Here is a 27489-nt window from a genome sequence, read left to right as displayed (position 1 = left end):
TTTGCTTTTTCAGTTGGGGTTTTGGTTAGGGTTAATAAGTCCCTACTCCTTTGAGTTAGGGTTGTGTTCCTACTCTTTTGAGCTAGGATTAGGTCTAGGTGCTATGTGTCACGAGCCGCACTTAAGAGTTGTGCTATCGTGACATATTGTAAAGGAGATGCCGAGAGGGGCGAACCTTGAGGCAAGAGATGCCGAGAGGGGCGAGCCTTGAGGTAAGGAGATGCCGAGAGGGGCGAGCCTTGGAAGCCCAAGGACGAGCTTGAAGCTAAAGTGAAGACGAGTGGCATTGTCGTAATTAAGTGGAAGTTCTGGTTCGACGTACTTCGGCTTGGAATTTGGGAAAACTCTGAACACGAGAAATGTCCGGGACGTCGAAAAGAGTTCAATGCACTTGACGGCATGTCATTTGGATTTTCTATGAATTAGTTATGGACAATTAGTCTCCTCGGCTATTTTGATGTTTCCTCCTGCCAAGTTCATGTAAGCAATATATGCTCTATAGGGGGAGACATGGTGTCAAGCTCTCCACCACCCCCGGTGCTGGCCTTCATGGGGCACTAAGTGAGCTTCTCCCGGGCACCCGTGGGGGCCTAGGAGACCGGGCATGTGTCGTCAGAAAGGGGCGGCATATGTTTCCACGAGTCAGGAAGTCTCGTGGACGGTATTGGCCGAAAGGCTGATATTGCGGGTCGACGTCGGGGACGAGGTTCGGATGAGGGTGATCCTTATGCCATCGGCGTTAGACAAACATGTGGGCTTACGGAAGATATGTCGGGACCTCGTGGTGCTCATTGGCCACAGAGCAAGCGACGTGGGCATGTGTTAGGGTTCGACCTTGCCCAAAGCAAAGTGATGCCAGCAAGCACGGGAGGGGCGACCCCGTGCTAGACTGAAGGAAGCTTAAGAGGGGCATCAAGGATGAGTTGCTCACTCGAGCGGCGTGCCAACAAGCAAGACGGCATGCCCTCTTGAGGATTGCCCTACGGGCTGGAATATGCCTTGGAGCCATGACAGTCATCAAGAAGAGAACATGGTAGCCTTGTTAGATGGAAAAGGCCACAAGGCCTCGATGGCTTGTCAGGTTGGTACTCAAGGCTTGAGTAGACAGGCAAGTGTTACCCATGAGCCGAGTGGGTTGTCTAGGTGATGCCCATGAGGCGAAGTATGAGGGCATGTGTTGCCCAAGAGCCAAGTGGGTTGCACAAGTGATGCTCATGAAGTGCAGGATGAAAACAAGTGTTGCCTATGGGTTCATTGGGTTGTGCCAGTGATGCTACAAGACGAAGTAAGCGGGCACGTGCTGTCAAGTAAGGTGCGTAAGTGATGCGCATAAGGTCAAAGTACGCGGGCATGGGTTGCCCTTGAGCTGAAGACTGAGTGGGTCGCATAAGTGGCGCCCATGAGGTGAAATATGCAAGACATGTGTTGTCTTGGAGCTGAGCGAGTGGTGCGAGAGATGCCCGCGAAGTGAGGAAGGTGTGCAAGCTACTAAGGAATGACTCAAGGAAGAAATGTGAATGCCAACTTAGTCTCGGTACACGGTCATGCTACTTGCTATCGACGTGCGGGATGTACGCGGGTCAGTAATAGGCTGGCGCAAGCCGAGATGACATGAAAGCCTATCGGTTGGGCGAGTGTCTTGGAAGACAACCACGACACAAGGAAGCGATCGGTTAGTCACAAGATGTGAGACTCCTGTGTGAGTAGCTTTCGTTGGTAAACCTCAACAAGTAAGAGGATGATGTCGAAGGGGGTCAAGTTGACAAGAGAAGCACACAGAAAGAAAAAGAAAAATGGAGTATCAAGGAAGTAAGGAAGGTAGGCTGGCCTCGGTTTTGAGGAACCTTGGCGCCTCACGGGCTAATTTCGCTGCGTATAAAGTCGGCCCGTGACACTATGCCATGTAAATGGTGTCATTCCCGAGGACGATTTGGTTCAAATTTAGTTTACTGTGGTGGTTGATCTGTTGACAAGCGATCCTTTACACGTGGTCTGGTACTTGTCTAAGTGTTGAAGAGGACGCAGTCATTTGGCTGTCGACTACGAGGTGCTACTGGGACATTCGGGATCATCTATTAAAAGTAGCCTTGGTAGGAGGTGTATTGTGGTTAGAGTTTGGGCCCATTGGCCTGATGGTATCTGTAATCGCGATTTTTTGGGGTTTCGGTCTATATCCCCCCCCCCCCCCAAATGTTTGCTTTCGATTGATTGTATGTATTTTCTTTCTTTCCCTCAAAAAAAAAAAAAAAAAAAAAAGATACATCCTAAAACCAATCACCCTTGGAAACCCGCCACCCAGCATGTAGACTTGGAGTTCTCTATCTTTTACTGCCAGTACAAGACCCATATCAGAGATAGATATGGTCAAATTCCTTACTCTAAATATTCAAGAAATCAACCAAAACCCAAAATAAGAACAAGAGCACCCATAACAAATTTCCCACTTGATTTAGTTGATGCAACCACCGATGACGGCGGAGAACATGACCCATGTCTGTTGAACCCATATCAAATGAAAAAGGTTCCTTTAAATTGTTGAAGGTAGATGTGTTAGCGTAGACTTTTTTGAAGATTGGGTTTGGAGTGGAGAAGAAGGCGAAAGAAGAAAATGGGATGGACTGGAATCGTGCTCACAAAATCTTTGCTTCTCTCTCCCTCGATAGTTTCTGAGTAAATGGCACTCACAAAAGCATACATATCAACAGTGCAATGCTTTGAATTTTCTGAATCGTGGCCATCCTGCATAGAAAACCAATTCACAGCAAAGCAAATTACACACTGGGATACCCAAAGCTCCCTAGCGACATGAAACCAATCCACGTTTGAACGGTTTGCAACAGTTACAAAGTAACAGAAAGTATTTGTGTACAATTGAAATCCAAATTCGTAGAAATATGCAGCTAGAGCAAATCTAAAAGACTTAATCTAAATGGGGAACCTTTTAATTGAAATCTGAATTGGAATTTAGTAACCCTAAATAATTGGATGAAATTAGAAAATAAAAAACAAAGCGAAAAGAAAATTGGGGATTACCATTATTGTGGCGGCGGTGGTTCGACAGTGGAGGCTTGGACTCGTGACTAGCTGGGATTGAAGGCGAGGCGTGGATGAGTTTGAGGAGGAAGAAGATGAGAAGATGGGCAGCTCCGATTTCTTTTTTGGTTCATTGTACTTGACTGCTTCTTCCTCTTATCGTCTTCTATGTCTGGTGGTGGTGGAGGAGGAGGAGGAGAGAGCTTGTTCGTTGTGTTAATCGGTGGAGAAGGGACATGGCTGGAATTAGTAAGCATTAAGACATAAAATGACGAAAGTGCCCTATAAAAATTGCCAAGTGGCAACCTCGGTAGCACAGCTAATGGCTTTAGGTACCAATATTCGACTGAGGTCAAAACCTCAGATACCTTTTTGATATTTTTAAAATTTGATGTACCAAAATTTATAAGGAGTAAAAGATCGGGCACGGTAAAGAGGTGTCCTAGGTGACAACCTATTAGGCCTATAGTCAGGGTAAATGGAAAGAAATATCTTATGGACCTTCACCATTCCATGGGCCTTTTCTGTGCAGCCTAAGTTGAAGGTGAGGAAGGTCCATTTTCGGAGAACCTGAGCTATAAGCTAGATTTCATTTCAGAAAGCTAGAACTTGAGTCATGAAGTAAGAGCCAAGGAATACTCAATAGTCTCAAGTATGCAACAAATGTAACAGAACTCATAAATTGAAATAATTCATTTCCTTTCATGTTATTTCATATAAGTAAATATGTCATAAAAAATAATTTTACATCAAAAAATCAAGAACATGGCGAACATTATATTTTGTGAATGAATTAAATACAAAATAGTAAATGACGTCATCTACTATTAATAGTCATTCGACCATTTCATCGACGATACTGCAACAACTCCTTTCAAGTAGTATTTCATCATATATTGTTAAAAGCTACAAAAAAAAAAAAAAAAAAATCAAAACAACTTTCCGGTTACAACTTCTGTCATTATTATTAGTTTTTTGAAAGAGAGACTAACAAACCGGAATCAAGCTTCAAGGACTTAAACTTTCCATCCTTGACCACCACTCGATCTCAGACTTTTGGCCCAATCAAACTTCTTTGTGTTTGCACCCACTTTCATAACTGATCTCACAGTTGATGATCTAGAACTAGGTCGAGGAGGAAAACTCTTTTCCCTTTCAGCTGGTGCTGGCCTTTTGGTCTCTTTTATTTCAATCTTGGTTCCTCCTTCCATTTGTATGTTTATATTCACCTCACAAAATGCTAATTTGCTTGCACTTCTCTCCTTTTGGTGCTGATAAAGCCTGTGCAATCTCAGAGCAAGATGGCATATCCCATCTTTGATTTCTTCCTCCAAGTCTTTTTCTACTTCCATTTCAAGCTCATTGCGAATCTTCAGCTCTTCTTCGGAAACACTGGCCCCAGAAAATCTCCTGTTTTTGCCTTGTAATCCCTTAAGACGATCATGATCATTAAAGCTTACCTGTAGCATAATACAAAAACTATAAATATCAGTACATGAAATGACGTACAGTATTAAGTTTTAGACTAATGTACGTTTGTTTTTATGTAGCAATCTATGCTTATATCCAAAACATTCTAAATCGCTTTGGACACAAAAGACTTTGGCCTTAAATTCTAAAACGATATCGTTTTGGACATAAGCGTAAATTGAAAAGTAATAACAAACAATAAATATAAAGGAACTAATTGATTCTTTATGTGTCACCAGCCAAGTTTCGCTGGCCTCGTTCGACTCCAAGATTGAACGATCTGCAAAACCCACAAAGGATCATCAAAGATTTATAAGAATAAACAAGAAAAACAAAGAAGGCTTCAACTAAATTGCGTTGAATCAAAACCTAGTATATATTGACCTTTATTGTTGCAAATTCCTTGCTGGTCCATGATCTTCTACTTTATGCTATTATTCACACGTCTTGTTTGTGATTCAAATCCACCATTTAAATCCTAGCAGATCGATTAGGACTGATGGGAATCTGAACATTATAGTTGGCATGAAGACGACATAAGCTAGTTTGCTTTAGTGAGTAAATGGCCGTTAGGGACGTTATTTTGGTTGGCTTATTCAAATTTAGGCGCCAAATGTCTCTCAGCCCAAACTACAGATTAATACAAAGTGATTTGTTTTCCAGAATAGAAGTTCTTTACGTGGAAGGAAGGAATAAAAGGGTTTGGGTTGGCCTTGAAGCATAATCAATATACACACATAAATAGGGATGATGGGCCTATGGAGAGTTACCCTTCCGTTGGGCTAATGTTGAACCCGTGCGTACAAAACTTCTTTGGATGAAAATACAGGTGCTTTTTTCATTTCATAAGATTGCTTGTTTATGTGATTAAGTGTTGTATTGATTTGATTAATTAATCAATGCGTGCTTCCTTTTCTGCTGTTCATGTCATCTGTGTCATGATTTTTCGGTAGTTTGGTACAATCGAGGGTTTTTCGACATGGAGAAAGTGATGTTTTACACCCTACACGACTGCAGCTCGGGCCAAAAATGAGATTTGTTTCCGGAGTTTCTTCTAGTTACAAGGAAACTCCATAAAATACATTTGGTCTCATTATAGTTCATATTCCTGATTACCACAACCAATGTAAGGAATTTTATTTTTACTCAAATCACAGAATTTTATTTTATACTCAAAAAACTTATAAACTATCTCTTTCCTTCAATCTTAGAGAAGCATCGAGGTGTGAGAGGTGTGGTGTTTACACTTTTTCTCTACTTCTTATGATGCTTAACAGTCCTTTTCCTTATCTGTTTGTCACCTCCTACTTGTGCAATAGCAATTGTCAATTGCACCTCGATAAATGGTTGGTGGGCTAAGGAAGAGGTTTTACAATTTAGCGTGCAAATATTACAACTTTTTATCATTAATCAAAGATCATCTAAGCAAAACTCGATCAATTTTCGAATGATTTCAAATACTAATGTACATATAATTAAATTAATCTCAATAATTTATCTAACCCTTTATTCAGTGTATCTAATCATGGTTGAAATTTTTGGAGCCAATATGTGCGATTAACGAGTATGTCTATTGCGTCTCATGACTACCATCTAATTAAGTCAATTCATTTTGTCGAGTTGAAGAACATGTTCAGGACTCTAGGTTCACCGGGATGTCTACACACTCACCAACTCAACCCATTCGTTGTATTTGGTCATCACTTTACAACTCATTCGGTCATTCGTAGTAGGTGACTGACTGACTGACATACCAGTTAACCCATTTTGCTCATGAATTCCTCATTCACGACTAACTCTAAACTTAACCCTAGTGTACTCTAAACCCTTTTTTTTTTTTTTTTTTTTAAGGAAGCGGTGCAAGAGCTAACTCAGCACTCTTACCCGAAATCCTATTAATTGATTCTCTTGTAATCGATCAGTGGCTTAACCGAAACCAAAAGAAATATTAATGGTTTAACGTATCACTATCTTTTAGTATTGTTTATGGACAAAAAATGACTTGCTGTATTGTGGTGTCATCTGTAATACTACTCATCAATTCATGACTTCACAATTCAAACACCAATACTTTGGTGGTGGTACCACCACTCAATACAAAACTGCCACGTGTTATAAAACATAATTATAGTTTATCATGATGTTTTATTAAAAAATTATATTTTAAGTATTCAATTAATTCTATATGACGTGACAAGTTTTAATAGAGTGGTAATATTACCACAAAAATAAAAGTGGTGAGCAAATTTGAATCCCGAGTTTAGATATATCGGGCTTGGCTTCGCTATCGCTCATGACTTGTATTGTAGTCGACCCGGAATGCCTTTGTAGTCTTTCTAATGCTAATGCCTCAATGCAATTGAACCAATTTCCTTACACTCTAGCTGAGGCGCTTGTAGGTTATCTTACTTGCTCTAGTGGCTGGAAAACGCCAACCGAGAGGCGCCAACGGCAGGCTCAGGAATCGACTGGTTCCTAGCGGACTAGTCTAAAAACCTTTCTTTCAGAAACTACTCAAGCGGACGTACCTCCTTTAGATGGATAGAGCCCCCGTGTTTCAAAAAGCATGAAAATTAATAAATAAAAAATAAAATAAAATAAAATAATACAATAAACGAAGGAGATGAATTGAAGACAGACTGGACCAAATTGTGAGAATCAGACCTTTCCTTATAAACTTCCAAGTGTGGCCTCCTACAGGAAGTTTAGTGGAAACTAGAAGACACTCAAATTGGAACCACAACTCAAAGAAGAAATAATATAAATGAGTACAATAGTTTCAGATTTCTGCATTGGGCTTAGATAGTTAGATTGGCCAGGCATGACTTCATATTTAACACTTTTGATTAAAGTACAACAATTTTAATTAAATAGAATTACGCGACTTAATCAAGATGATTTCATTAATTTTTGCAATCTAAGTTTCATTAAGGTCCAAAATAGTGTAATTAACTCAACTAAAATTTAATCTTAAGTAAAAGATTACTTAATTTAATATAAGAAAAGCATCAAATAGTCGAGAAAAGTAGTGAAAAGTTATATACAGAACGAAGGTTCCCTAATTACAAATAAGCAAAAGGCCATAGCAATGTCGAAGTTGGCCTCCTCCATATCTTCTGTCTTCCATTCCAGCATTCTGTGCTTTCGGATTAATTACAGCAAGCAACGCTAATGTTTCTCAGCACAATGTCATCTTCCCATCATATCATCGACAATAGCCTTGGAAATCATTTTTGCACCTTAATTTGAATGAAAATCATCATTCATTTTTCTGTTTAGGGCTTATAACATAAGAATATCTAAAGTCAATTATCATCATTCCTTACAATTTTGGGTTTAGCAATAATTTACATGATTCCTGTAAAGACGTTGCAGATATTGTTTGCCTATATCACTGAGAATAACTGGCATCTGTGCTTTTACTGTTGACGGGGCCAGGAGCACGAATATTAGGTGTGTCATGTACGAGCAGAAAGAGAAGCAGCTAGCTTCTGCCTTCTGGAAATAAGACCCACATGCTTTCTCTGAAACTGAATCACAAAACTACAAGCACGGTACAGGCTGATAATTTTACATTCGCACACAGTTAAAATCAACTGCATAACGGTTGCTGAATGTCTTGTCAATTTAATTAGTTAATTAATGATTTAACCACGGCCGATCCTGGGATTTCCCTGTAATCTTAAACTGAAGGATTACTCAACTAAAGACAATCACACATATATAAACACATTAGCTTAAGGCATGCCAGAACAAGTTTGAAAGACAGAAGACATACCTAAAGCTGAGAATGAATTGAGTGCCATGATGAACTGGTCCGGTCTTCTGCAACTGCTCTAGATTCAAGTCTTCTCTTTATGGGGCTGAGATCTTAATACTTGTGTGTAGAGAGTGCAGGGACCTGAACCTATATATAGAGGATGATATCAGGAACTTCCCATAACAGTTTTCCTAAATCAATTAGGTCCTCTACATATAATTCCTGTATCAATATACATTACTTGATTACAAGCACATTAAGTTTCCCAATACAATATGGATTTCAGATACAAATTCCTTATTGTTCCAGGGGTAGAATCATCTATGCAATCCCGGTTATTTCATTCAACAGTAATCATATACAATTGTTAAAGTCATAATGTGATTAATGCAAGTCCAACTCTTACATTCTCCCACTTGGACTACATTACTCACACAATTGTACACAATTAGAACAATGTAATAACCACTGAAGTGTGCACATGAAATTGCATAAAATTCTCAAACTTAATCACAAACTTGGTCAAGTTATGGAATCTGGCAGAGCTAAGGAAAATAATGCTTTCAAAAGCACACCACTCCAAAACTACAAAACCATAACCATAACCATAACCCACATAAGTTCAATTGATACAACCAAAGATAAAACATACATATGCAGTATGTATCTGTCATCATCTGCAGTGCATATATATGTAAATGGTCCAAATTGAAGGATTTTGACTATCAAAATCAGAGACACAACCAAAACTGGAATGAATTATTACTGAATGTGTCTGCACTTTACAAAACTGAAATGTTGATCTTAATCAACTCAATCTATCCAACATAAATCAAATAGCTATTTGCGAAAACAAAATACAGAAATATTCACAATCACCAAATGCTGCAGCAAAATAAAAACTTCTGAATAATACCATGGATTTAATAATGAAGACAAAGTCATTACAAGACTTCAAATTTCAGAAAAACAAGAACTCAAATTAAACAACACAGAAGATAAAACTTTAATTTTAAAAAATAATGCTCCCACTGATCCTAAGCATCCAAGGTAGGTAGAACTCCCATATCAGCTACATGTTTTTGAAAAGCTGCTACAGGTAATGCCTTAGTAAATGGATCAGCTAACTGCAATTGTGTATTGATCTGAGCTATCTCGATTTCCTTATGCTTCACCCTTTCTCTCACACTATAATATTTCAGATCTATGTGTTTAGAGTTATTAGACCTCTTATTATTCTTAGTGAAGCAAACAGCTGCAGAATTATCACTATAAACCCTCAGTGGACTGGTATTGATGGAATAAACAACCTAGTCTGAATTAGAAAATTTCTAAGCCATAACCCTTGACACACACAATCATATATGGCTATAAATTCTGCTTGCATGGTTGAAGTGGCTGTCAGCGTTTGCTTAATGCTCCTCCAAGCTATGGCACCCCCAGCCATTAATGCTCCTCCAAGCTTAATGCTTAATGAATCCGGATATTTACCTGCAAAGTCTGCATCGGTGTACCCAATAACATCCAAATTTTCAACCTTCTTGTACACCAACAAATAACTCTTAGTCCTTTGTAAATATCTAAGCACCTTCTTTGCTGCAACCCAATGCTCATGTCCAGGGTTTGACTGAAATCTCGATAATATACCCACTACGTATGCTAAATCAGGCCTAGTGCACACTTGTGCATACATCAAGCTGCCAATTAATCTAGCATAGGGTCTGCCCTTCATATCTTCTCTTTCTAATTCATTTCTAGGGCACTGACCTTTGTTCAGTTTATCTCCTTTTGAGATAGGAGCCTCTCCTGGTGCACACTTCTGCATATCAAACCTATTCAAGACTCTGGAAATATAACTTTGCTGAGATAGACCCAACAACCCCCTCTTTCTGTCTCTTTTAATCTCAATCCCTAGCACAAAGGATGCCTCACCAAGGTCTTTCATATCGAAATTCTTAGATAGAAAGATCTTAGTTGATTTCAGCAAGTTCACATCACTGCTGGCAAGCAATATGTCATCCACATACAATATCAGAAAAATAAAGTGCTTGCCTACTGTTTTAAGATAAACACATTCATCAACAACATTCTCAGTGAATCCAAAAGAAGTAACAACAGCATCAAACTTTTTATACCATTGCCTAGACGCCTGTTTTAGTCCATAGATAGACTTCTTTAGCTTGCAGACTAAGTGTTCACTACCAGGTTTAACAAATCCCTCAGGTTGCTTCATGTATATGGTTTCTTCTAATTCTCCATTTAAGAAGGCTGTTTTAACGTCCATTTGGTGCAATTCCATATCAAAATGAGCTACCAAGGCCATAACCATTCTAAAAGAGTCTTTTGTCGAAACTGGAGAGAAGGTTTCAGTATAGTCAATGTCTTCTTGCTGCGTAAAACCCTTAGCTACTAACCTCGCTTTATGCCTCTCTATACTGCCATCAGCATGTCTTTTGGTTTTGTAAATCCACTTACAACCTACAGGTTTTTGATTTGCTATAGGTTCAACTAACTCCCAAACTCCATTGTCTTGCATACTTTTTAATTCAGCCTCCATCGCCTCACTCCATTGCTTAGAAAACTCACTCTCAGTGGCCTGTTTATAACTAACAGGATCATTATCTTCCCCCCATTCAAAATCTGGTTCCTGAAGATATACTTCATACTCAGTTGGGTCAATAGTGGGTTTTCTAACTCTATTTGACCTTCTTACTGGTTGAGGTTCAATGATATTTTCATTTTGAGGCATCACAACGTTGTCTTGAGGTTGTTCATTTTCTGGTGCTCCTTGGACAGGTTGTGTAGGTTCAAAAATTGGTTGCTGAGGTACAATGACGGGTGGTGCACGAGCAAGAGGTAAAACCTGAGCTGTGATTCAGTTTCAGCTGCAGTGATTTCTTCAAACTCAAACTGTAAGTCTTCGGGTTCTCTATTGTAAAACACTTCATCTAGAAACTTTGCTTTATTTGTCTCGATGATTCTGGTACTATGGTGAGGTGAATAGAACTTGTAGCCCTTGGATTTTTCTGGATACCCTATGAAGAATGCACTAACGGTTTTGGGGTCTAATTTCTGAATGTGAGGGTTATAAACTTTAACCTCAGCCTTACAACCCCAAACATGAACATGGTGTAAGCTTGGCTTTCTGCCATTCCAAAGCTCAAAAGGCGTCTTAGACACAGCTTTGCTAGGTGCCCTATTGCAGAGATAGTTGGCTGTTTTGAGAGCCTCGCCCCACAGATACCTAGGTAATCCAGAAGTACACATCATACTTCTGACCATGTTCAGTAAAGTCCTGTTCTTCCTTTCTGCGACACCATTTTGCTCCGGTGTCCCTGGCGTGGTATATTGAACCTTAATACCATGCTTTTCAAGATACAAAGCAAAAGGGCCTTTGCTTTGTCCAGCCTCCTTATATTTCCCGTAAAACTCTCCCCCTCTATCAGACCTGACCACCTTAATTTGTTTCCCCAATTGTTTTTCTACTTCTGCATGAAAGATCTTAAAGGTTTCGACAGCTTGGGATTTTTCTGAAATTAGAAAAATGTGACAGAACCTAGAAAAGTCATCAATGAAAGTTATAAAGTAGGAGTTTCCACAAATGGTTTGATGTTTAAAAGGTCCACAAATATCAGTATGGATGAGTTCTAAGAGTCCTAGACTTCTGGTGGCATTTTTCTTTCTAGAATTAGTCATTTTTCCTTTAATGCAATAATTTACATGATTCCTGTAAAGACGTTGCAGATATTGTTTGCCTATATCACTGAGAATAACTGGCATCTGTGCTTTTACTGTTGACGGGGCCAGGAGCACGAATATTAGGTGTTTCATGTACGAGCAGAAAGAGAAGCAGCTAGTTTCTGCCTTCTGGAAATAAGACCCACATGCTTTCTCTGAAACTGAATCACAAAACTACAAGCACGGTACAGGCTGATAATTTTACATTCGCACACAGTTAAAATCAACTGCATAACGGTTGCTGAATGTCTTGTCAATTTAATTAGTTAATTAATGATTTAACCACGGCCGATCCTGGGATTTCCCGGCTCTAGGCAAAAACTAAAGTTGGGGTCCCGACCTTGATATATATTCAAAGAGGATTAATATCATGATTGTTCAACATGAACAAGAACATAAAAGATCAACATAACAGATGAGCGCACTAGATTAACATAAAAGATTCATGGGGAAAAAAAACTATATTGTTCTCGGTTCTAATTTACAACTTAACAAAGGAATGGATAAAAAACTATATTGTTCTCCTTTACGTACAACACTTAGATAAAAATATCGGTAAAATTAACTACGAAAATTTTGTTGGTTTTAAAGAAATTTAAATTCTTAGTTCAATTACGAGTAAGAAATTACTTAATTTGTTGGAGAGGAAATATCTCACATCAGAAAAGTGACAAAAGAAAATATAACTTATAAGTGGGTGGCTCTTATACCCAATTGTACCGAGGCATTTTGTGATTAAAATCCAACACCTAATGGGTGGTTAAGTTGGGACAGTATATGTACAATAGTAGGCCACGAGCCATGCTTGTCGTTATTTTATCATGGTATCAGAGCGGGTTACCCATGTGTTTGGTTTCAGCGATGACCACACGTGCTCACTGTCACCAAATATAACTTGTCCACGTGTATGACTTGAGAAATCGCCACACATGCGGGTGCGTGTTGAGAATGTATATAAATATAACTCCCACATTGGAAAAATATAACTTTGCTTATGGGTTTATAAGGGTTTGGGCCACTCTATCCATTGCCAATTGGTTTTGGATGTGAACCCCAGATTACTTTATCATGTATTGGTGGAGCTATACTCACTTTTAAAACCGTTCTCTCAGTTCAAACCTTTCCTAGACATTGCAATTAATTGGATGGGCCTACTTTTGAAAGAGTTATAACCACTATCTTTGTTGATAGTTTCCAAATTTTGGATTTGGATTGAAAACAATGACGTTTATATGGTCGAATTTTGATGCTCACGAACGCTCTTAGTCCGTAGCCTACGAACGCTCTTAGTTCGTAATATTTCGATGCTCATGAACACTCTTAGTCTGTGGTTTACGAACGCTCTTTGTATGTGGTTTACGAATGATCTTAGCCCGTATATAGCGTGAATCCCCACGATTCCGCTTTTTAGAAAATCGAACCCACGTTACAGAAAGGGGGGATGTAGAAGAATGGAGGTTGCAAGTCCCCGAGAAAAGAAGAAGAAAGTAAATTGCAGAAAGCAAGAACTTTAATCTTAAATACTTACTTGTTGGTTCGGAGCTTGAAACTTTGAAGCTTGAACTTGATTTGGTTTCTAGTTGAAACCGGAGAAGATGGTCGAAGGTTGCTTTTAGCTTGGTTGGAAGATACAGTTGCGTGGCCGAGTGATGGCTGGACAGTGGACGGTGCTTGCCGATAGTTTGCTGGACAGTGGCTGGAGCTGGCCGGTTGGAAGCTGGACGTTGTTGGCCTGGTTGGCCGAGCTATCCAGTACGCTGGCAGAAAGGTTGGCTGCTTACTGACTGATGCTAGCTGCTTACGGGAGAGGATGCTCAGGGGCGCGCGCTGGGTTGGCGAGGCTAACACGGGTTAGGGGTCGCGGTAGCAAGGCTAATGGCGAGACTAACCGGTGGATGATTTTTCGGTTTTTAGGCTTTTGGATTTTTGATGTCAGGGTTAGGACTCGTGCACCGTAGTGATCAGATTTTGATCCATCAGTCTGCATATACTCAGAAAATTCTAAGGTGCTTTAATGAAGATAAAGCAAAGCCTGTGAGTACTCCCATGATTGGCCGTAGTCTTGAGCCCGGAAAAGATCCATTTCGTCCAAAGGATGAGGACGAAGAGTTATTAGAGGCCGAAGTTCCCTATTTAAGTGCAATAGGCGCATTATTGCACTTAGCTCAATGCACAAGACCGGACATCTCATTCGCAGTGAACTTGTTAGCTTGACATAGTTCTGCACCAACACGCTGCCATTGGATTTGTGTAAAGACAATCTTTCGATACTTAAAAGGTACGATTGATATGGGCCTATTTTATCCCTACTGAGACAAGAGAAATGACTGAAGAATGGGATTGGACCCCATTAGGTATGGCGCCACTGTCCACCATGACGTCGTGACCGGCCATATTGCCGTCGTTGCGCCACCACCACCAAGGGTGGCCGGCCTTACCCACCTCTCTTACATCAAAATGATAGTGATGTTTTGATGGGTTTTGCTGATGCATGGTACCTCTCTGACCCTCACAAAGGTCGCTCCCAAACGGGTTATGTCTTTACCATGGGAAGCATTGCGATATCTTGGAGATCTATAAAACATACTCTTGTTGCTACTTCCTCGAATCATGCAGAGATTATTGCTCTACATGAGGCCGTGCGTAAATGCATATGGCTAAGGTCTGTAATTAGACATATTCGAGGAACTTGTGGTTTGAAGTCTACCATAGATGAACCTACATGCATTTATGAGGATAATGCAGCTTGTATTGAACAAATGAAGTTAGGTTTCATCAAAGGCGACAACACCAAGCATATATCGCCTAAGTTCTTCTATAATCAGCAACAACAATCGTTTCTAAAGATTGAAGTGAATCAAATCTGATCAGAGGATAATGTAGCAGACTTATTCACTAAGTCGTTACCTAAATCCACCTTCGAGAAACATGTGAAGAGCATCGGATTGAGAAAGTTATCCGAACTCTCATGATTATAGCAATCAGGGGGAGATTCTACATGTTCAATCTCGAAGAGTGAAGAACGTGTTGTACTCTTTTTCTCCTCCTTGAGCTTGTTTTTGTCCCACAAGGTTTTTCACTCGAGCAAGTTTTTAACGATGCAATGGATGAAGCGTCACCACCAAGTTTGAGCGGCACAAGGGGAGTGTTGAAGGATATTGACATTTGTATGCCTTATCAAATTAGAATTAGTTCTATGATTGTAATAGGAAAGAAGCTTCTAGAATTCCTAGTCCTATTCGGAATAGTTTTCCTTGTATCTTTAGAATATGTACTTTGTAATCCCTATATATAGGGCTCCTATTATCAATAGTGGAATATACAATTCTCTCATTCTAAAACACGTTATCAGCACGAGCCTTAACCACAAAACCCAAAACCAGAAAATCCTTCACCGTGAGCTTTACTTGCACCTAGCTCTACCGCCGCTGCCATCATCACCCGTGCGCCTGCCCTACCACGCGCCCGTGCGCCCTTTGTTTCCCCTGCAACGTATTCACATTGCAGCTAGCGTCGCTAGCACTTGTCCGGCTCGCACCTGCTTCTCAAGAAGCCACCCTCGGCCTCCACCTTCGGCAACAACCGTCCACCACAACTGGCGAGCCACCAAGCCATCCAAAAACCCTCCAACAACACCAACCAAGCTTCCAAGTTTTCAAGGTTTCAAGCTCCAAATCAACAAGTAAGTATTTAAGATTAAAGTTCTTGCTTTTTGTTCTTTAAATTCTTTTCTTTTCTCGGGGACTTGCAACCTCCCTTCTTCTACATCCCATCTTTCTTATAACGTGGGTTCGATTCTTTAAATGCGGAATCGTGGGGATTCACGCTAAACGAACTAAGAGCGTTCATAAGACTTCGGATTAAGAGCGTCCGTAAGCATCGATTTATCACATGATAAAGTAATCTGGGGTTCATATCCAAAACCAATTGGCAATGGATGGAGTGGCCCAAACCCTTATAAACCCATAAACAAAGTTATATTTTTCCAATGTGGGAGTTATATTTATACACATTCTCAACATAATTTAACAAGGAAACCAACGGACCCTAAACCCACACAAGTCTTAAATTATCACTTACTAACTAGTCAAAGAAGTCGATCGAGAAAAGTGGTGAACAAATATAGAACGAAGGTTCCCTAACTAAGCTAAATGTCATTGACATTGGGCCACAATTTCTTATTAGGACTCGTACAGTTCCTTAAGTGAAGTTATTAGCAAAGATATTTTTTCCCTATTCAATATATAAATAATCAATTCTCCATTCCTTCACTCCCTACAAGGAGGAAGAGAAGGAAGATGGATGAAATTTGATGAGTTGTCAATTCCCCAATGGCCACAATCCCAATAACCACCAAATCAAGGCAAAACAAAGACGTACCAGTAGCATGGCCCCACTTTTGATTTTCTCTGGCACAATCGCACTCATCATCATCATGCACAATCGCACAAACAACTTGATCTTCACCGCCATTCCTATCTCTTCTCTTTGAATTATACTGTTTCGATTTCATATTTCTTTCTTTTTCGATTAATCTCAGATCGTCTATAATTTTGTCCTCTCTATACCTCCTCTTATTATTGTGTGAATTTGTGGGTTCAGGTAATAGAGATTTATCAAGAAAAGGCCAAGTTCCAGTACACAATTCAAGAACCGCGCTTTCAAAGACAGCGATCAGTGAATTCTTCTTGTTACTTCAAGTCACACCCTCTGGAGGTGGCATAGTTGATGATTCTGAAGGTCTACGGCGTCCGCAAACTAGATGGTTCTTCTGTATGCAGTTCAATTAACCACCAATATGGTGGTTATTAGTGTCCATCGGACACATCCCTACGTTGTTTCCCCCCTCCCCAAGTTCTTTCTTATCATTTTTGGGAGATAATGTCTAGCTTATCCTAGACAGTGTTGTTTTGTTCAAGTGTTCAATGTTCTGTTTCTCTATAAGTTGTACAGGTTATGTTTCTGAAATGGCCTCAAGAATTTCTACAAATCAGAGGCAAAAGTTGTCTTTACCCGACTGAATGCACAAGGATTGGTGCTTCTCATTTGCTCTACATAACTTGCGCTGGGATTTTCAATTATATCTTTCCGCCAAGATCATGAGCACAACATGAGGATTTTGTAGGGATGTTGTCTTAGCATCAAGACGGCTATCGAGTTTGATGATATTGGGGATAGAGCAGTCTATTTTACTTATGCATGGCTGCTGGATTTGGACCGAGGATAACCCTCATCATGATATTCATCCGAAGACTATGGACGACTTAAGAATTACTGGAGACGCAAGGACTCATGTCGACAAACCCTTACATTGTTCCTCACCGCGCACGTAGTTCCATTAACCACCTTCAAGAATCAGCGGTGTTCAGGAGGCGACGGAAAAGGTGGAGGTTAAGGCTTTCGGTTATCAAACGATTACTCACTTAGAGCATCTCCAATGGCTTTTTCGTTTGGTTTGGGTCAAATTTGAATTTGACATATGACATGGCAAATTTGATATAGCAACATTTTGACATCCCTTAAGCTCCAATGGCTATGTCAAATTTGAATATTACTTTAATATATAAAATTCTATTTATGTTGTTTTTCCTTTTTTTTTTTATATTGTAAATCAATTGAGATGCAATTGAGAGATGCAATTGAGATTATGAGACATTTGAGAGTTGGGAATACATATAATCGAAACATAAACAGCTTTTGAACATAAACATCAAGTGCACCGCTGGAAACCAATGAACTGATCCAAACAAAAAAAATCTAGAAGGCTTTCATGACCTCCATACAGACTCATGCTGCATATTACAAGACCAAGTAGTGTTCAAAAACAATCGGAGGAATAAACTGAGTCAAACTTCATATATCACCTTGCAAAATTTTCATCTGAAATTTGGAATAATATGCCCTCTGCTCAGGATTCATAGTAGATGTATCCATAGACATAATTCTCATCTCAGCCTCAAATTTTCTATTCTCAGCCTCAAGTTTCCTAACTCGCAGTTTCTCCTTGTCAACTTCAACTTTCTCCTGGTCAACTTCAACTTTCTCCTTCATAATTTCTAGTTTCTTTTCATCTCTTTCTTTTTTCTCTTGATGTAATTTTTGTATTTGCACCAATTGATCAGTGGTTTCTTTCAGCTTTCTTTTCTCAGCCTTCTTACCCGGTGGTCTAGACACTGGAAAGCAAGTGTTCGTGTCTTCTTCAATATCTATGAGAGGGCCTGTAGTTGAAGATGATGAGATATTAGTTATACAAGACTTAGATCTTTGCTTACTTTTCTTGCTGTCCAGCTCTTGCATTAATTGTATCCACTTTGGTTGGTGCCTCAACAAAATCCAAGCATGATCAAGATTGAACCAAAGCTTTTCTTGTGCTTCAATATCTTCTTTCCATCTGCAGTCTGAAGAGAGTAAAAACTGATTAAACATAATTATATTATACCATGGTGCTTAGAGGCATTACTTTGAAGACATTGTATTGAGTAGCTAATGTAATAGAGTTTACCTTGTCTTGTTCAGTCTTCCCACTTTCATGCCTTTCATTTATAGCTGCAAAACATCCTGAAAATTTGTTCACCATCTTTTGTATTTTTCCCCACCGTTGTGTCAGCATCGGTTGTGAACGATCATTGTCAAAGGACTTGTACTGATGATAGTACTCTGTAATTTTCCCCCAAAAAGTCTGCAGCTTTTGATCATTGCCTTGTATTGAATCCATACCAGTATTCAACCAAGCACTTATAAGAAGTTTATCCTCCTCTACAATAAAGCTGGGACCTCTTGGAGGCATTTTGTTAGCCACTTGACAGACCTCATCAGCATTTCCATGCTCTGAGTCTTGCCGTGAATACTGAGAATCCATTGAAGAAGATGATACAAACTTAATCAGAAAAGAACCCCAATTATATAGTGCTTCTGTATATCAGTTTTAGTTGCCAACAGATGAAAAAGAACATTAAACAAAAAGTATCCAGATTTAATGCTCTTTAATATTGCAGTACAATCCTATTTAATGCACATCAACTCAAATCTTCTTCAAAGATTTGATAAAAGAACTTGTGGAAGCGTTTTAGCAGGAGTACATGTGTTATTGAAACAGTTATTAAACTGAGCAACCAAGCACTTATAGATGGTTCAATCATAAATATCAAAAGGAATAAATATAATCTTTGAGATTGACATGATGAGTATAAAACCTGCAATTTATGCTATCAGTCTGCACAAGTCCTCTTTCATTTAAAGAAGAAGTTTGCACAAGTCCCCTTTCATTTAAAGAGAAGTCTGCACAAGTCCTCATCAATTTAAGACCATGTAGTTAACAGTCTATTCAGTCTTTACCAAGCTCACCAACATTGAATGTCTGACCACAATGCAACATGACAGCAAATTGAGATGTAACTTAACTGATATTCCTTCATTCTCAGTGAGGAACAAGATATTGCAGAAAAAGAACAAAACAAATAGGTGCAAATCTGGCAGGAGGTCCGATATATAAAAATCAAAAGAGCTTATTAGTGAGCCATTTAACTCATAAATATTATCACAGTCCTTACTACAGACCAACAAAACATAACTTCTAAAAAGTGGACTATCAGTTTGATACAAACTCCATTGAATTGACCTCAGTCTCTCACATAATTGGATACCACAGGGCTATAAGGAAAATGCATATATGTACACCACAGTTTTGGCATATTTCACAACAAATGAAGGAACCAATTATCTATGTGCTTACTGCATGCTAACAGGTTCACCTGAGTCATCTGCAATCTTGTGCTTACTACATGCTAACAGCTAATTTATGATCATGAGCCAATTAAAAGTCAAAACCAATCTTCATATTTAAATTGAGCTGTATATACATGGCAGTGTATGTGCATATAGTCACTCTTTTTTTTTTTTTTTTTTTTTTTTTTTTTCTGAGCATTCCTTTTCATTCTGCAATGTGTTAAAATTCTGATGCAGGGACAGAATAAAGCGGTTCCAAATGGTAATTGTAAGATTCAGAAAGCTCTCAAATACATACATCAACTAATGAACTCCTTACTATTTCAATTAGTTGAAGTCCTATTTAAACATAATGGACTAGAGTAAACAAATACCAAGCTATTGATACAAACTAAAGAAATAAACAGAGACAAACTGCAACTAGATGCCACTGGATACCACAGGCCTTGTTTTGTTATGCTAATTGCCTTAAACAACAAAACAAATAAAGATCACCACGTTCCATATACTTACTGATATACAAGTCTTTAGGCTATAGCAACTCTGTTCTCATCTACGACCAAAAGTCTTTAGGCTCACAAATGTGCTGGACACCTTCAATTATCTATGGCAATATAAAACAAATGTGAATGAGAAACCAGTGCCTCAAAAACCAAAACATAAAAATAGCAAAACTCACTCACAAATAGCAAACTCTATTGTTAAACATTAAGCCTTCATTCAGATTCAAATAAACTGTCACAAGGAATAAATATAAAATTGATACAAACTGCCTCAAAAACAAAATATACTTACTGATTCTAGCCAAGTGACGTTGCCATATGTGCTCAACTAGATCTGCTTAGAGCATAGTATGTGTTTCCTTGTCACGGATTCGCAAATGGTTGCTGATAAAATCCTCAAACTCTATTGTGTGATTATGTGAAACCAAAACATCATCAATTTCCATATCTGGTTCAGCATATTGCTTTGCTAGAGTTTCAAGATCATCTTGTGCAATGCGTTCAGGACGTTCATCTTTAATAATCATGTTGTGCATTATAACACATGCTTTCATGATCTTTTGAAGCGTTTCACGATCCCAACAACGAGCCGGTCCACGAACAATTGCGAAACGTGCTTGAAGCACTCCAAATGCACGTTCTACATCTTTCAGACATCCCTCTTGAGCTTGAGCAAAAATCTTTGCTTTCTCTCCTTGTGGACAAGGAATGGTTTTGACAAAAGTGGCCCATGAAGGATATATGCCATCTGCTAGATAATATCCCATTGTATATTCATGATCATTGATCTCATAAGTGACCGGAGGGGCTCGGCCTTCACGGAGGTCAGCAAATAAAGGTGAATGCTCCAACACATTAACATCATTGTGAGAGCCTGGTAATCCAAAAAAAGAATGCCATATCCAAAGATCCTGTGAAGCAACAGCTTCAAGAATCAATGAAGGTTCACGATGATCTCCACGAGAAAACATACCTTTCCAAGCAACCGGACAATTCTTCCACTTCCAATGCATACAATCGATACTACCAAGCATTCCTCGAAACCCACGACTCTCACCAATCGATAGCAATCTGGAAATATCATCAGAAGTTGGTCTTCTTAAGTATTCAGAGTCAAATATAACAAGGTTGAGAGATTGAATTTTCTGATATTTTATTAAACCCATTCTGTGGTGTATATAAACAGATTACAATCGTACTACAACTATTGTGTACTACTGTACTACACTACATATACAAGGTAAGTAGTTACAACAATATATTCCCTTGTAGTCTATTCCTAATAGGGAACTATGACTCACGCTAACACTCCCCCTCAAGTTGGCGCATATACATCAACCATGCCCAACTTGCTTAGTGAGTCATAAAACGCCTTCCTGGAAACTCCTTTGGTAAGTATATCTGCAAGTTGCTCTTCAGTTGGAACAAAAGGGAAACTAATAATTTTGGCATCTAGCTTCTCCTTTATAAAGTGACGATCAACCTCCACATGCTTAGTACGATCATGCTGTACTGGATTCTGTGATATGTGAATAGCTGCCTTGTTGTCGCAATACAACTGCATGGTACTTTTGAGTTTGAAACCTAGATCACGTAACAGATTTCTCATCCACAGCAATTCACACACTCCGTGAGCCATACCTCTATACTCAGCCTCAGCACTAGAATGTGCCACAACTTTCTGTTTCTTATTCTTCCATGTAACCAAATTACCTCCCACAAAGGTAAAGTAACCAGATGTCGACCTCCTATCTATAATATTTCCAGCCTAATCTGCATCTGTGAAGCCACAAACCTCAAGAATATTGTTGTGTTTAGAAAACAGTACTCCCCTTCCTGGAGCTGACTTTAAGTACTTCAAAATCAGCATAACAGCATCCATGTGACTCTCACTCGGATTATGCATGAACTGACTCACCACACTTACTGCATATGCAACATCTGGTATAGTATGAGCCAAATAAATCAAGCGCCCAACCAACCTCTGATAGCGAGCTTGATCAGTAGGTACCTGATCTGGATACTCAGCTAAACAAAGGTTCTGCTCAATAGGAGTATCAACCGGTCTGCAATCCAACAAACCTGTCTCTGTCAATAAGTCAAGAACGTACTTCCTCTGGCACAGATAGATTCCTTCTCTCCCCCTGGCTACCTCAATCCCTAAGAAGTACTTAAGTTCACCCAAGTCCTTCATCTCAAACTTAGAGGCTAGCTATCTCTGTAGTCTATCCATCTCAACAGTATCATTGCCAGTAATTACCATATCATCCACATAAATAATTAGAGCTGTTACCTTCCCTTGTTGATGCTTGAGGAACTAGGTATGGTCTAAGTTGCTCTGTCTGTAACCAACCTTCCGCATGAATTGTGAAAATCTTCTAAACCAAGCACGAGGTGACTGTTTGAGACCATACAGAGATTTTCTCAATCTGCAGACAAAATCACCAGGAGAAGCAACTACATACCCAGGTGGAAAGCTCATGTCAGAGTGGCCAGTTTAAACTAGCAGCAAATGAGAGCAGAACCCGAATAGCGTTCATCTTGGCAACAGGGGCAAACGTTTCATCATAGTCTATACCATACGTCTGAGTAAACTCCATTGCTACAAGGCGTGCTTTGTATCGATTGACTGATTCATCTGCATTATGCTTCACGGTAAACACCCAACGACAACCTACAGCCTTCTTGCCTTGTGGTGGAGGCACAAGTTGCCAAGTATTGTTCTTCTGCAACACCTCCATCTCTTCCTCCATTGCCTTCCTCCACTTTGGATCCCCCAACGCATCCTGCACTTTGTTAGGTACTGATACAGCAGATATTTGATTCACAAATGATTCATATGACTTAGACAACCTCCTAGTGGACATATAATTGGGTATTGACCCCGAGTGGTCCTATTTGGTAACACATATTGCTCAACATTAGACTCACTACTACTAGTACTAGTGGGTGGACATACCTCAAATGAGTGATCTTCAGTACCAGGAAGTTGTGGGTCAGGGGTAGAAGCGATGGCAGGAGGGGCAGTTGTGTCTTCAACTTCATTTTCAGCCATAGAAACTGGTGCCTGGATGTTTGGAGCTACTGCTTCAAGAGGTGGCGAGCTGATGATCTCAACTGGATCCGTCAAAATACCTCCTGCCTGTGTGACTTCTTCTTCTCCTCCTTCTGATTCCTTCCCCTCTCCATGATACAATTCTTCAAAATATGAATTCTCCCCCTAAAGAGCTGTATCTGAAGAGGAAAAATAACTCATGTCCTCAAAGAAAGTAACATCCATATAGTGACATAGTACTTCCTGGTAGGTGGATGATAGCACTTGTACCCCTTCTGATACCCTCCGTAGCCAACAAACACACACTTAATTGCCCGGGCATCCAACTTAGACCTCTGGTTTTTAGGAACATGGACAAAAGCAACACAACCAAAGAGACGAGCTGGAAGATTATGAAATGAAGGTAAGGAGACATGAGATGCAAGAACCTCAAATGGAATTTTTCCCTGAAGGACGCTAGATGGAAGACGATTGATAAGATGGGAGGAAGCATGTACAACATCGCCCCAAAGATACTTAGGCATATGAGCACTAAAGAGAAGGGCACGAGCCATATCAAGTAAATGACGGTTTTTCCTTTCAGACACTCCATTTTGTTCTGGTGTTTGTGGACATGTAGTTTGGTGAACAATCCCATGGGTTGTAAAAAACTCTTGGAAAACATGATTAACATATTCGCCCGCCCCCCCCCCCCCCCCCCCCCAAATTGTTAGAACGAAGGACTTTAATGGTGCTATGATATTGTGTTTGAACGAGAGTACGAAAAGTTTGAAAAGCTGGAAAGACTTCATCTTTGGTTTTTAGAAGAGCAACCCATGACAATCTCGTACAATCATCAATAAACAACACAAAGTATCTCATACCCGACACAGTGGGTTCTCTAGATGGCTCCCAAACATCAGAATGAATCAACTCAAAAGGAGCAACACTTTTATTAGAAATACTAGGAGAATAAGTAGCACGATGACTCTTGGCCAAAACACATGTTTCACAATGTAAAATAGACTCATCCACACCAATAAACAAAGTAGGCATGGTTTTTCTCATAAGACTAAAAGAGGGATGCCCTAAATGGCGATGCCACAACAAAATTTCACTTAGCTTATCAGAACTCGAAATCAAAGCGGCACGGGACTGTGCTCCTGGTTTCTCTCCTGCGTATGTCTAACCCAGATGGAACAACCTGCCCCTCAGATACCCCCGACCGATTATCTCCCTGGTCAGAAGATCCTGAAAAATCACATACATAGGATAAAAGGTTACGGAGCATTTAGACTCAGTATTCAACTGGGGAACAGATATCAAATGGTGAGACAAGTCAGACACATATAACACATTATGAAGTTCTAAGGTGGGAGTAATACGAACTGACCCTGACCCTAACACAGGAAAGGCCTCACCATTGGCATTGGTTACATAGGACACTGGTGGGGAAGACAATTCAGTAAAATATGATTTGTCATAAGTCATATGATCGGAGGCACCAGAATCAATAATCCATGTATCAGAACCAACAAAGTTAGAAAGCTTTAAAGCCATACCAATTTTACCTCGACCAGCTATAGAGGCTGTAGGAGTAGCTCCACCTGCTGTATGATGATCTTGGCCAGCCACTCCATAGAAATCCGGTTCTTGGACCAATTGAACAGAAGCTGCTTTCGCCTTAGGACGATTACCTTGCCTTTTAGGTTTAAGGTGTGGGTTCAACTTCCAACAAGTCTCCCGAACATGACCAATGTCGTTGCAATAAGAACATTGAGGACGAGGGCGGTTGGTGAAGCCTTGTGGGAAACCTTGCTGATGAAGTCGGGCTGAACTCTGCTGCTGAAGGAAATGTGCCGGTGACTTGGCCAGAATGGCTAGGCTAGATACTTCAACCTGTGCATGTTTGACACTCTCCTGCTGAGACTCATCCTTGCGGATGTATGTAAAAGCTGTGTTCAAAACTAGGAGGGTCTATCATTCTGAGCAATTCTCCCTTGGCACTGCTATGCTTCTCATCAAGCCCTCTCAGGAATACATGAACCCTTTCTAGCTCCTTCTCCTTCTGGTACCACACAAGATCTTTCTGATTCTTGATCTTGCAAAGACGCTTCTGATCAATTTCAGCCCATACATTCTTCAGCTTGGTGAAATACACAGCTACTGGTTGCCCATTCTGTTGCATACTAGCAGCTTTACACATCAATTCATGAACTTGTATAAAATCAGACTCGTTGGTGTACAAATCCCCCAATGTCTTCCATATTGCTTCAGCAGTCTCACATTCTTCCACCAACTGTAGCACATCTTCAGTCATGGCTTTGAACAAGATTGCCATCACAGATCCATCATCATCCTCCCACTTAGTATAGGCATCCACATCCTCTCACTAGGAGCTTTAGTTGTTCCAGTCACATGCCCCATCTTGTGTATACCCCGAAGATGGATAGACATAATCTTCTTCCACGTTCAAAAATTGGTACCATTGAGTTTTGTACCCCCAAAAGAACCACCGTCGGAACTTCGAACAGAAACCTCAAACTTTTGGACCTCATTGATTTGGGAACTCTGATCTCCACTTTCATCACCACCCATTGCAACAGTACAGTAGCAAAACAAAAACACACAAATCTCAAAGTATGCAGCGGAAATAAGAAGAACAGAAGGCTCCAAAATAACAATAACAGAAACCCCCTTCTTTTTTTTCTTTTTTTTGGGTAACCTGTTGTTGACCGGGCGGGTTGACTGGGCTGACCGAGTGAAGCCGAGTTAACTGGGTTGACTCGGACCGAGTTAGACTCACGAAATAACCGAGTTGCTGGTCTGACCGAGTGAGGCGAGCGACCGGAAGAGCGATGCTGGACTGAGTCGAGTCTGAGCACGATCGTGGACTAGAGCACGGCCGGAGATGGTTCAGGTGGCCGGACTGGTTTGGGTCGAGTCTAGGCACAGCCGGAGAAGACGAACTGGAGAGATCGCTTTCTGGTGTCGGAGACAGAGGCAGACGAAGGCGGTCTGGGTAAGAGATGAGGCCGTCTGGACTAGAGAGACGACGGTCTGAGCAAGGGAGCCGGCGACCTGAGGACGGAACGATCTGGGTCTGGAGGTAAGGACGGCAGTCTTTCGCTGAAGCTGAAGACGAAGCCAAGAGAAAAAGGACGTCTGAACGACGTCGTTTAGAGACTGACCCAAAAAGCTGGATTTTAAACCAACTGCCTTCCTCGGATTGAGAAAAGACTGAAAGAAAGAGACAAAGTCCTTTTCGGATTTTTTCTCTGATACCAAGTCAAATATAACAAGGTTGAGAGATTGAATTTTCTGATATTTTATTAAACCCATTCTGTGGTGTATATAAACAGATTACAATCATACTACAACTATTGTGTACTACTGTACTACACTACATATACAAGATAAGTAGTTACAACAATATATTCCCTTGTAGTCTATTCCTAATAGGGAACTATGACTCACGCTAACATTCAGCGCCAAAAACTTCAATAACAGCTTGAACAAACTTTCTCATAGCTTCAATTGCAATGGTTTCACCAATTCTAAGATTGTCATCCACAACATCTACCCCAATTCCATAGGCAAGCATCCTCATAGCAGCAGTAACCTTTTGTAGAAACGATAACCCAAGACGGCCTGTCGAATCTCTTTTTTGAACAAAATAGGAGTCATGAGCTTCCACCGCAGCTAGAATTCGAAGAAAAAGATGTCGATGCATCCAAAACCTCCTCCGAAATACAACTTCTTCATGGACTGGATTTTCAGCAAAATAATCGTTGTAGAGTGTTGGTGGCCTTGCAATCGTTGTCTATCTTTATATATGCGACCAGGAACTGAGCCCCGACGCCTTCTTCTTCCATTCTCTTGTATAGCAATAATCTGCAAATTCATCAATTCTTCGTCTGATGATGAATTGGCAAGATTCCAAAATTCTTCATTCGCAGCATCTGAAGATGAATCTGAGCATCTTTGATCCATGTTCCAGTTATTCAAGAAGAGAGAAGAAATTTGAAGACATGCAAAGTGTTTGAAGTTCTGGGTGAGATGAAGGAAGAAAAAAGGTGAAAGGGGAAAGAGAGACGCACCGAGAGAAAGTGAGAAACAATAAAAAATTAAATGACAGAAAGAGAAGAGGCTGTCAAATTTGACAGAGGAGAGAGTTCGGTCTAATCCACGTGTAAAAAACAGACCGGTTGGAGAAGGGTTTGGGC

At 40.1% G+C, this 27489-nt stretch overlaps 2 protein-coding genes, 1 long non-coding RNA gene and 1 pseudogene across 3 annotated transcripts; all 4 read right to left on the bottom strand.

Moving 5' to 3' along the window:
- Nucleotides 1-2601: 2601 nt before the first annotated feature.
- On the bottom strand, nt 2602-3300 carry LOC133728643 (uncharacterized). Its single transcript, XR_009855943.1, has 2 exons — nt 3034-3300; nt 2602-2739 (listed from the first exon to the last, which is right to left on the bottom strand). It is a non-coding gene; the product is annotated as an uncharacterized LOC133728643 (long non-coding RNA).
- A 650-nt stretch (nt 3301-3950) lies between these two features.
- Nucleotides 3951-4945, bottom strand: LOC133737995 (uncharacterized). The gene is made up of 3 exons (XM_062165441.1): nt 4888-4945; nt 4740-4783; nt 3951-4493 (listed from the first exon to the last, which is right to left on the bottom strand). The coding sequence occupies exons 1-3, from the start codon at nt 4916-4918 to the stop codon at nt 4050-4052; spliced, it is 519 nt and encodes a 172-aa protein (XP_062021425.1). The 5' UTR covers nt 4919-4945; the 3' UTR covers nt 3951-4049.
- Nucleotides 4946-17854: 12909 nt separating this feature from the next.
- LOC133724438 (glutathione S-transferase T3-like) lies at nt 17855-18860 on the bottom strand. Its single transcript, XM_062151178.1, has 2 exons — nt 18504-18860; nt 17855-18415 (listed from the first exon to the last, which is right to left on the bottom strand). The coding sequence occupies exons 1-2, from the start codon at nt 18858-18860 to the stop codon at nt 17855-17857; spliced, it is 918 nt and encodes a 305-aa protein (XP_062007162.1).
- A 1707-nt stretch (nt 18861-20567) lies between these two features.
- Nucleotides 20568-27256, bottom strand: LOC133724432 (uncharacterized; annotated as a pseudogene).
- Nucleotides 27257-27489: the final 233 nt, after the last annotated feature.

This window comes from Rosa rugosa, chromosome 1 (assembly GCF_958449725.1).
Source record: "Rosa rugosa chromosome 1, drRosRugo1.1, whole genome shotgun sequence".
In the NCBI taxonomy this organism is placed as follows: Eukaryota; Viridiplantae; Streptophyta; class Magnoliopsida; order Rosales; family Rosaceae; genus Rosa; species Rosa rugosa.
Note: the sequence above shows the minus strand (reverse complement) of the source record. Positions and strands in the feature narration are given on the sequence as shown.

Coding starts and splice junctions, on each gene's coding strand:
- LOC133737995 (XM_062165441.1), bottom strand. CDS start 4,918: ATGGACCAGCAAGGAATTTGCAACAATAAAG. Junction 4,784..4,887: donor AGGAATTTGCAACAATAAAG/GTCAATATATAC, acceptor TGGGTTTTGCAG/ATCGTTCAATCTTGGAGTCG. Junction 4,494..4,739: donor AGGCCAGCGAAACTTGGCTG/GTGACACATAAA, acceptor ATTATGCTACAG/GTAAGCTTTAATGATCATGA.
- LOC133724438 (XM_062151178.1), bottom strand. CDS start 18,860: ATGGATTCTCAGTATTCACGGCAAGACTCAGAGCATGGAAATGCTGAT. Junction 18,416..18,503: donor GGAAGACTGAACAAGACAAG/GTAAACTCTATT, acceptor ATGTTTAATCAG/TTTTTACTCTCTTCAGACTG.